General features: G+C 38.1%; 1 protein-coding gene across 1 annotated transcript; it reads left to right on the top strand.

Moving 5' to 3' along the window:
* Positions 1-616: 616 nt before the first annotated feature.
* On the top strand, positions 617-11,361 carry LOC113505274. Its single transcript, XM_026887893.1, has 2 exons — positions 617-2,464; positions 10,958-11,361. Exons 1-2 carry the CDS (start codon positions 1,730-1,732, stop codon positions 11,282-11,284), a joined length of 1,062 nt encoding a protein of 353 aa, XP_026743694.1. The 5' UTR covers positions 617-1,729; the 3' UTR covers positions 11,285-11,361.
* Positions 11,362-11,680: the final 319 nt, after the last annotated feature.

The raw sequence follows: 11,680 nt of genomic DNA, 5'->3' as shown, positions 1-11,680 counted from the left end.
TATAAGTTATGATTCATACCTGCCCTGTTTTTTTTACATTTTCCATTGTATCTTCGCTCCTTTTAGTCGCAGCGTGATGGTTTATAGCCTAAAACCTTCCTCGATGAATGGTCTATTCAACACAAAAATAATTTTTCAATTTGGACCAGTAGTTCCTGAGATTAGCGCGTTCAAACAAACAAACAAACTCTTCAGCTTTATATATTAGTATAGAAAAAACACCTTCTGAGCGTTTATGAACTTATCACGAATTTCATTAAAACCTTTTATGATTAACAGTTTGGATTTGGTTAGAATTCTGTAGTTCTAAAAAAGGTTGTTATAAACAATATTTTTATAGATGAACTAGCTGTTGCCCGCGACTTCGTCCACGTGGTTAGAATTTTCCCCGTTTTTTCCACATTTTCCATTGTTTCTTCGCTCCTATTAGTCGCAGCGTGATTTTATATAGTCTATAGCCTTCTTTGATAAATGGTCTATTCAACACAAAAAGAATTTTTCAATTCGAACCTGTAGTTCCTGAGATTAGCGCGTTCAAACAAACAAACAAACAATCAAACAAACTCTTCAGCTTTATATATTAGTATAGAGTATAGATTATTAGGTGAATTATAATTAATAGATATATAATTAATAGATGAAAGAAGTTAATTACATAAATTAGCCATATATATAATCAGTCAATTACTCAATTATATGCCACAAAAGTATTCCTTGTTAAGGATATTTCTAGTTTTACGTGCACTAGTGCAAAATAAATCAACTTCTAAGTTCGGTGGTAAACTATTAAATGCTTTTACACTGCGAATGCAGAATGCGTTGCGCCTATAGTTTGTTGCTGCGAACTGTGCGTGTAGTACTGGTCGCTGTCTTAGACTGTTCTGATTAGTGCGAAGAAGTATTTTGCTGACTAATTCGGGACAGTCGATTGATCCATTTGCTACGTTAACCAAGAAACAAATGTCATTTATATTCCGTCTTAAATCCAGTGGTAAGAAGTGGTATCGCTTACGGCGGTGTTTATAATCAGTTGAAGATTGCCTCGCCTTGTAGTCCAAGTACCGCAAGAATTTTCTTTGGACAGATTCAATGCGAGATTTGTAGACCTCATACTGCGGGTTCCAGACTTGAGACACGTGCTCGAGGTGGCTGCGTACGAAGGAACAATAAAGAACCTTCATTGGTTTCAAGGAACGGAAGCTGGAACATGATCTAATAATAAAACCCAAGGCTTTTGAGGCCTTATTTACAATGGATTCTATATGGTCGTCAAAAACAAGCTTACGTAGCCATAGGACGTTTGACGTCTGTTTCGGCAAGTCATATGTGCAACTTTTTATTTGTAAACAACAGAAATAATAGACAAGATATAGAAATCATAGACAAAAATTATAGATAGAGATAATCAGTGAACCAAGTGATACATGGAATTACATATATTGCAGTGACTGCTAAATAGTGCGTTTGTGGGCTGAAATAGAACAATATAAAAATCTGTTTTTTGACTTGTTTATACGGCTACCCACCAAAATCAACGAAAAAGTTAGACGTCAGTGACAGTACTGTTTACATCCTTGCCATAAGCAAAATGAAACCCTGAGGTCTTGTCACGTCCATACAGCGCCATCTGTCTCGTCGTGCAAAGCAACCTATTGATTTGTGCGGTGAATCTCCTGTCACACCATCTAGTTTGTTCCCTCGGTACCACCTGTAAAACTAGTTCCTAGTAATGCCGGGCGTCAAATGCGGAGGTTGCGCGCGCTTTGCCTCAGCGCTAGATGGCGCTAAGTGTGGCAAATGCAACCTATTCTACTGTAGAATATGTGCAGGGATCCCTCCGAATACCAGGGCTTCTTCTAAATGGCGTTGTCTCGAGTGCAAAAAGAACGTTGCTAGGGACAACAGAAATGAAACCCCGGTCAGAGGCACCGCGCAAAGCCCTCCTAGTGATGTTGCAGGGATAATGACCATAGCAGGCTCGCCAGATGCAACAACAAGTTCCGTCGCAAGTCCTACGCCGTCTGAAGTGTCTATTGCCTACGCTACCATCAACAAGCAACCGCCAGCGCCTTGTATGGACTTGCAGGTCATACTTGTCGAGCTGAGGGCGGTCCGTGCGGAGATACAGGTGTTCAGAAAAGAAATGGAGGTGGAAATGGCTGAACTAAAGACCACCTTAAACTCTTGCAGCACGCGCATTGACGGCTTGGAAACAAGGGTGGATGCCCTTGAAAAGCTCGCCACCTCTAGCCCCTCGAACTCGAACGTGGATGGGATAGTGGAGGACCTAATGCGAGAACTCAACGACAGAGATCAGGATCTGCTCGCCAACGACATCGAGGTGTCTAACCTACCGGAGGGAAAGGCGGAAAACCCTGCCCATATATTTAAGGTCATCGGCCACAAGCTCGGGATCAGCCTAGACGACCGCGATATTGTTAGTGCAGAGCGCGACGCACAGTGTGTAATATAGGCTTAGTTTTGGCCAGTCCTATTTTATGTATTATTTCGAAAGAACACGCCCCACTTACTAATTGGTTAAAATTCCGACGGTAAAATTTTCTATAGTTTGAGAGATATTTTTTTTTTTGTGAAAGGTCAACCGCCGCTTAGAAAAAATAATGTTTTTTTTTCTGCTAAGGTGTTTGTGGTATCGTTTTTTAATAAAACGCAAATTACATAACATCAGAATATCTATTCGTATAAAAAAATAAGAAGCTGTAGTTTTGATAGTTTATGAAATATTTGAAAGTTTCTTAAGTTTCTTAATTTTATTTTTGGCTATAAATATGAACACAACTGCTATTTATCATGTCATAAAAAATCACACGCGTAACTCATAGGGCTTCTGAGATAAAGCGTTTCTAAATATTTTAGAAATTTCTATGGAAATAGGGCTGTCCAAATGTAATTAAAGAAATTTACCAGGCACGAAGGATAAGCAACGGTTATGTTTATATTGAGTGTATGTACAATTCGATTAATCCGTATGTGGTTTTATAGTGTCTACAGTTATATTTATTCATGTTATAGTATTAGTGTTATATATCTATGCACTATAGAAAAAATTACATTTTGTCAATGTCGTCATTATCACTATCTATGAATATTTCGTTTGACGATAGTATTATGTTAATTTCGTCAGAATCGTCAGTATCGTCAGAATCACATTCGAATTTATCATTCGATTTTTCAACAGCGGGTCGCCATGGATGACCAAGTTATCCATAGTCGGCTTTAAAAGTTTTAGTTCGACAAAAGAGGGTCAGAAGACTCTAACGCTAGACGAAACAGGTCAATGACTTCGCGATTAAATTTACGATATGAAGCTACAAAAGTTCCATATTGATATAATTATGTAAATATGAACGGGAGTTTTAGCCAGTAAAAATTGTATCCGCCTTCACCAATTGGAGGTACTCCCAGCTTATGTTCTGTTGTCAAAGTTCTGTCTTTTGCATTTAAGCAAAGTGTAACTTTATGGGCCATATATTATATTAAAACCAATAAAAATAGTACCTAGTAAAAAATATAATCCAAATTGAATACCTTTATCTAAATCGGTTTAAAATGTTTAGCTAGTTTTACGAGTGTCATATAATCATTTACGTAGCCTAGTATAAATCAAATGAAAATTTTAATAATAAGCAAAATAAATTAATCAAATGTTTCTGAAGGCTAGAGACAGCCCTACAGGAAATTTAAAAAAATTATATCTCAAAAGCCCTTAATTATTTTACGCTGATATTTTTTACTCAAATGTATTATCATATTGCACACATTTTCTATCAAAAAGAAAATGCGGTAATTAAGAAGAGGACCGATTAAAAATATTTTATACTAGCTTGTGCCCGCGACTTCGTCCGCGTGGAATAGTGACTTCCGGCAGAAAAGTATAGATAGCTGTGTCCGCGACTCCGTCAGCGTGTAACTCCTTGTGTATTAAGTTAATGTATTGGTAATATTTATTATTATTATTTATATTGGTAATATTGTTTAGATCACGTTCACATAAGGCTTAACCCTTTATAAGACACAGAACTTAAAAATATTTATAGCTTTTAAACTTTATAATAATGTGTTAAGGTTCAAATTCTGGTGGCAATATAAGTACCACTGCCTTATAAAGGTAAGGTAAAGGTACCTATAAAACGAAAATACTTTAGTGCAAAGCTTCCGGGTAAACTATATTGAAAGTTGACCCGTCCGGCACGTGAACATAAAGACTTTTAGAACTGCTAACACGGGAAAGAGCAACATACAACTGACCATGTGAGAAACAACTGACACTGAGATCTACTCCAGCAACACGAAAAGTCTGCCCTTGAGCCTTGTTAATTGTCATTGCATAACACACCGATACTGGGAATTGCGTCCTTTTAAATTGGAATGGAAAATTATTTGGTATTAAGGGTATTCTGGGAATAAAGACGGTTTCTCCTGCACCGCAACCTGTTAAAATTTGAGCCTCGATTATATTTTGTTGCAACTGGGTTACTTTTAGTCGAGTTCCATTGCAAAGTTGTGGTGGTTTTAAATTTCGGAGCATAATAATCGGTATCCCAATTTTTAAACAAATTTCATGAGAGGGAAGTCCGGGCATATTTAAAGAATTCTATCGGGTAATTAGTGGCTTCTTGTTCATCGACCATTCTATTTATTGATCTATAAACTTTGCTTTCCCCCTGTATATTCGACAGTATTTTGTTATTGATCTCAGATGCCTGGTCATTGCGAGGAGTTAAAATAGATCTTTCGCATAGCCAAGAATTGTCCCTATTTAATATATTTGTTACGTCACCGTAAACCGACGATATAAGATGTGGTTGAGATTGCACCATACAACATAATTCAGGCGTCAGTATAAGTTTTCCTTGGTGTAGTTGTGGATAGGTACCTTCACCAATCTTTAATAATGTGTCAGAAAATTGACTATCATCCGGGTTATCTCCAGTTCTCACTCGCATATTTATAGTCAAATGCACCGATTGTATATCTCGCCATAAATAAGAGCTTTTCAGGCAAGCCCTAACCTCATCAGCTCGGGTTCCCCGTGGTATTACCGGTAAGGTTTGTCGGAAATCACCACAAAATAAAACCGTGATACCGCCCATTGGTCGATCATTTTGTCTTATATCCCTTAAAGTTCTGTCTACCGCTTCTACTCCTTTTCGATGGGCCATCGTACATTCATCCCATATGATTAAACTACACTCGCGTAATACCTTAGCTTTGTCGCTATTTCTTGAAATACTACAGGTTGGATTTTCCGTGCGATCTAAATCAATTGGTATTTTAAACATACTGTGAGCAGTTTTACCTCCTGGTAGCAATGTTGCAGCTATCCCTGATGAAGCTACGGCAAGAGCAATTTTACGCTGATTTCGAACATAAGCCAATATTAATTTAGTCAAAAAGGTTTTTCCAGTTCCTCCAGGTCCATCTAAAAACCATATTGTTCCCAAATTATTTTGAACACTATTGCACACGCGGTCATAAACTGAACGTTGTTCTGCAGTCATCATTGGGACACCGTTTTCTAATGTTGTCAGCAGTTCCGTTAAATTGTAACCAATCTCTGCGGAATATTCCCTATTAGTTACCTCTCCGACTGAGGTTGGTGTTGGCAAACCATATTCACAGAGTGATTTACCGCCTACTGCTGTTAAGTCATCCTGAAGAGCTAATAAGCACTGATTTATGGCAAGATCACGGAAATTATCATTAGTTGTGCCTTCATCATTGTTAGGTATATTTCTAAGAAAGTCTTCTGAAAATTTTTCTTTATATTTTTCCCATAATGTTACAGCATCTGACAAATTACAAAATGTGAGTAATGTTACAAATAAATGGCGTAACCGTCGTGGATTATCACTAACACAGGATTCTGCTAAAGCGTCATCCCAATGCTGATCATTTTCAAGCAAATGACGCGCTTGGCAAGCTGCTTGATAAGTGGGATAAACAACATCGTCTACTTTTCTCAAATCTATAAATGAGGTTGGTCCTCGCACGGTATGTAATAATAATCGCAAATAGAAACACTCAGCGTTGTTAGGATGAACGGTGTACACTCTACCAAGAACATGTTCTTTAAAAATACCTGACTCGCCATCTACAGGCCTGCCACGGCGTCTTCGATTAAAGACACCCCGTTGCTTATCGTAGGTATAATACGATGGAACTTCCTCATACAAAAGAGATTTTGCAAAATCATCAGTTTGGCAAAGTCGAAAGAATGCTAATAAACTTGTTTGTCTAGGGTTCTCTAACCGTTCTGTGACATTTTCGGCGTTGAAATATATACGTTGGCCGCCTTCAAGATGAACATCCAGATGAGTCACAGGTGGATATCTTTCGTGAATGTTGAAACTTAAGATCCGCCACACAGCTTCTGAAGAACTTATATATCTGCCTGACTGAAATCTTGTAACTTCATCATGTTCATTTCTCAAAGCAAATGTAGCTTGGTCACTGCCCTTATTAATATACTTACAAATATATTTTATTGACTCTACACTATTACACATTTCAACATTTATGTGAGCTTGAAATGCTCTGGACAACACAGGAGAATACGGAACGACCCACCTATTATCTAAAGTAACTTGTTGTCCAGACACTCGCTTTTCAACAGTAAAACCATCATTATCTCTTGAACGGCGACGATATAATGGGTATCCATCATGTCCTGTTACAGTGCCATCCACTAAGGCTTTTGGATATCTTTTAGTGCAACGACCGTCTTGCATGCAAGGAGAATTCCCGTTAAACGAACCACATGGACCATGTATCATATGAGTTTTAACAATGTCGTATAACACGGGATCTGCAATCGGACTTGGAATTTCAGCACTGATTAAACTGTCTACATCATTAGGTCGAACCTTATCTTTTAACCAAAGCAGGATATGTGCGTGAGGTAAGCCGCGTTTTTGCCATTCAATACTATACATATAACACAATACTTCTCCAAAAATTTTATCTTTGGTAAGTAGATCTATCATTGATTTTAATTTTAAATGAAAAACTCTTGCTATGATATCATGGCGGTCATGCGGTGCTTGACCCTCAAGAAGCTCCCGAGTAATTTCATCCCACTTAGGATTGGTAGTTACAGTAATAAATAAGTCGGGACGTCCATATTTTCTTACGTAACAAAAAGCATCTTGAGTACGTTCGTGCATGTATCGTGGACCACCAGTAAAAGAAGAGGGCAAAATAACTAAACGACCCATATTCACCGTATCGTTATCTTGCTGCATGGCGTCGCGAAGGTGCACGTATTCTTCAACGCGCAGCTGCCTTTGATTAGATCGTATATAAACTAATCTTTCGGTTTCAATTTTTGCATACATGTCTACAATAAACTGATTGAATAAGCCACGAAAACGTTGAAAGTATACAAACCTATTCCGTCTTACTTGCAAGTGGTAACAGTAAAATTGAAGGCATGAAATCTTTTTATTATAATTAGGTGCGCCTGTACGCGGATCAGTTTGGTATAAAGCAAAATTATAACCATCTTCCCCTCGACAGTATATCAAAGGATATTGCAAACTGTCGTAAGCCCTGTGGGTTTCATAAATACGTTGCAAACGATTATCTCTGGAACGGATAACGATATCACGCCTATCACATTCCTGGTCGACCAATACCACAGCAACTTCATTCGTGGATGGAGCATTATAACGCCCAGGGTGTTCCTGAGTTGGACGCCTATCGGCATTTATAACAATTTTATAATTGTTATCATCATCTCGAGGAAGAGCTTCTAATGCCGATTTAAAACTGCATACATACGAATTAACCTGATGCAACATGTTCTGAAGTTGTGATATGAGTTCAGTATTTAAATTCGGGAAATATTGATTTCTTATATTCGACTGTTCGTTGTAGTCGGATACAAAATATATTTGAAGAAACTTAGGTTGGTTTTCAGGCAAAAGGGATCCTATCAAATGGTAAACCTGACCTTGTATCTTAAAAGTAGGCATGAAATGACCTTCTGAGATTTGTTGAGCGCCAAAGGATGTCATTTGAAATGCACTATTATAAGTGCGAATATTATCTAAAAACTGTTTAGATTGTATATGTTCCCCTAAAAGTAGTGATTTCAAAGGTTCCGGTGGGTCTTCGAATGAAGGCAAATTTATTTTACCTGTAGAACAACAGAAACCAGCTGACTCCTTACTCCACTTTGAAGCATTACAAAAACGACATACCACGTTCATATCGCCTATTACAGAAGATGATCCATAATCAATTGTGAGGTTATAAGCAAACCCACTTTTATATTTGTCGGACCAAGCCACCGAATTTCTAGATTGATCTTCTATGTGTACATCTAAGTTATTAAGGCTATGTCGAAATCTGTCTGCAGTAAGACGGGCCTCTCGCTGTTCGTCCGTTTCAAGAGACCGAATATTTTCGATTCTTAATCTTTCATTAGACAAACTTACTGATCGTTCTTGTCTCAAAGAATTATAATATTCGCGTACCGACTCTAGTCGTTGTTCATGCTCATGTGCGTCTTCGAGAGATCGAATAACATTATGGTGCACCCTATCATTTGTCAAACGGTCTTCATATTGAGTTAAAGTTTCAGATTCTCGAGATAAAATATGACGTTCGCGGTCAGCTGTGAGACGCAATTCCCTCTCAGTGTAGGTTTCTGACTCGCGAGACAATATATGACGTTCGCGGTCAGCTGTGAGACGCAATTCCCTCTCAGTGTAGGTTTCTGACTCGCGAGACAATATATGACGTTCGCGGTCAGCTGTGAGACGCAATTCCCTCTCAGTGTAGGTTTCTGACTCGCGAGACAATATATGACGTTCGCGGTCAGCTGTGAGACGCAATTCCCTCTCAGTGTAGGTTTCTGACTCGCGAGACAATATATGACGTTCGCGGTCAGCTGTGAGACGCAATTCTCTGTCAGTGAAGGTTTCTGACTCGCGAGACAATATATGACGTTCGCGGTCAGCTGTGAGACGCAATTCCCTCTCAGTGTAGGTTTCTGACTCGCGAGACAATGTATGCCGTTCGCGGTCAGCAGTGAGACGCAATTCTCGTTGTGACGCAGTTTCAGCATCTCGGGATAACACATGTTGTTCTCGGTCAATGGTAAGCCTCAGCTCTCGTTGAGAAGAGCTTTGAGACGCCCGTGATGTAGCTCGTCTCGCTCTGTCAGCTGCTAATCGCATCTCTCTCTCTGGAGAGCTTTCATTGGCTCGAGAGGTTGAGGCACTAACTCTCATAGAGTTTAACCGATGTGCTCTTTCCTCTGCCGATTCTTGAGAACGCGCATTTCTCATCCTTTTAGCATCTCTCGAATTTCAAGATAAAGATGGTCGTTTTTTAGGTGGCATTGTGTATTTTTAATCGACGGTAACTGAAGCTACCTTACACTTACAATTATATATAGTTATTATGTAATAATTACGAAAATAAACTATTAATATAATAAAACACTACCAATTACGAAAATAAACTATTAATACAATTAAACACTACCAAAATAACTAATATAATAATAACGAAAATAAACTATTAATATAATTAAACACTACCAATTACGAAAATAAACTATTAATTTAATTAAACACTACCAATTACGAAAATAAACTATTAATTTAATTAAACACTACCAAATTACGAAAATAAACTATTAATATAATTAAACACTACCAATTACGAAAATAAACTATTAATACAATTAAACACTACCAAAATAACTAATAGGTGTACCTACTACTAATACTATTAATCTAATACCTATTATATAAACTAACAACAAAACAATTCTAAAAATAAACTATTCAAAGACTAAAAGTCGTGCTGATAAGCACGGTTTGCAAATAACAATTATTGATTGTCAATAAGGTCGAACAGTCTGAACGTCTATTCGCATCAACAGCCAAATATTGTATGACGCTCGAGCGCGGACCCCCCGCCTTTTTATACCTCCCGCCACGACGCGCGTCGAGCGCGGCAACCGATACACAAAAATAATCCTTATAGCATGACTCTGTATTCACGCGCGATTTCTTATTATTTCATGTATAACTTTGGTGTTTCTACACCGATTTACATGATTCTTTTTTTATTGAATAGGTAATAATGTTAACTTTTTTAATTGGGGATGAGTGATAGTGTTGTAAACGTTAGAGTAGACAAATACAATCAGAAATCTCCGAATTGCTAAGCTATCGGGAGTTTCACGTGTTATTGTGAGTCAACCATAAAAGTTAGACATATGCTGTCGAGGAATATTTTTTATATAATTTTAGGGAGAATATTTCCGTCATACATGATTTCTATGTAGCTTTAACCTATAAGCCTGCACACGTGACGGAAGCTTAAAAAATGGAGTAACTTACCCCGTTTTCCCAATATTTCCCTTCACTGCTCTGCTCCTATTGGTCGTAGCGTAATGAAAAGTATACTATAACCTGCCCAAGAGTATGAAGAATAATTGTGCCAAATTTCGTTAAAATCCGTCGAGTAGTTTTTGTTTCTATAACGAATATACAGACAGACAGACAGACAGACAGACAGACAGACAGACAGACAAAAATTTTACTGATTGCATTTTTGGCATCAGTAGCGATCCCTAACCACCCCTTGATAGTTATTTTTTAAATATATTTTATGTACAGAATTGACCTCTCTACAGATTTATTATAAGTATAAGTATAGAAGATATAGATTTTTTGCTAAAAACTTGTTTTACGCCTTAATTATAAGTATATCATACATATATGTTTTTTGGCATTATTATAGTTATTCATTTTCTTAATTAGACGATATTTAATTTATTCGTAACTGAGGTATCTGAAGGAAGTTATTCCATTTTTATGGTTTCTATGGGTTTTTCTCGATAATTGCAATATAACCAAAACTAATTTAAAAAAAAATCATCGGTGTCTTTGTTTAGCCTCTAAAATAGTAAAAGCTATCGTATAAACACATAAACTATGCTTGGCCACAACTAAGCCTATATTACATACTGTGCGACGGTGGGAGGCAGCTGAACGTGACTAATTCAGCGGGTCCAGCTGAATCTCGTCCACGGCCAATCGTCGTGCCCCTCGCTCGCCGGGACCTGCGTGACCAGCTTCTAGACAGCGCGCGAGCCCGGCGCGGGGCGACCACTGCAGACCTCGACTTGCCCGCACCAGTGCAGCGGTTCTTCCTGAACGAGCGGTTGACGAAACCCAACCGCTTGTTATTTCGTAAGGCGCGTGACGCCGCGAATGCTCTCGGTTGGAAGTTCTTCTGAACCAAGCGGGGCCGCATCCTCGTCAGGAAGGCTCCGGGCGACAAGGCGTAGAGGATTCGCACAGAGGAGGACTTATCCCGCGTTTTTGGCACTGGAAATGAGACAGTCTAATTTTTATCGTGTCTTTTTTTGTAAAAATAGTCCAGTATTGTGTTTTTTGGGAAATATGTGTCGCTATACTGATGGACTCAACCATAACGTACACGAGGCTCACTCAACGCGAAAACAAAGTTATTCTAATATGGTTATTCTAATATCAAATGTTTAACTATGCTACATAATCTACATATGTATACTATATCTATTACATACATACAAGCACTTTCATACACACACTATTTACAACGAATACTATCACCTAGTTCTAATTACTTACAATGTTTTTTTACACTTACA

Source organism: Trichoplusia ni, chromosome 25, assembly GCF_003590095.1.
Source record: "Trichoplusia ni isolate ovarian cell line Hi5 chromosome 25, tn1, whole genome shotgun sequence".
Lineage (NCBI taxonomy): Eukaryota > Metazoa > Arthropoda > Insecta > Lepidoptera > Noctuidae > Trichoplusia > Trichoplusia ni.
This window is presented reverse-complemented; position numbering and strand designations above follow the sequence as displayed.

Bases quoted from the DNA above. Each gene is read 5' to 3' on its own strand.
- LOC113505274 (XM_026887893.1), top strand. From the start codon at position 1,730: ATGCCGGGCGTCAAATGCGGAGGTTGCGCGCGCTTTGCCTCAGCGCTA. The intron at 2,465-10,957 runs GTAATATAGGCT...AAATAGTAAAAG, and splicing joins CAGAGCGCGACGCACAGTGT to CTATCGTATAAACACATAAA.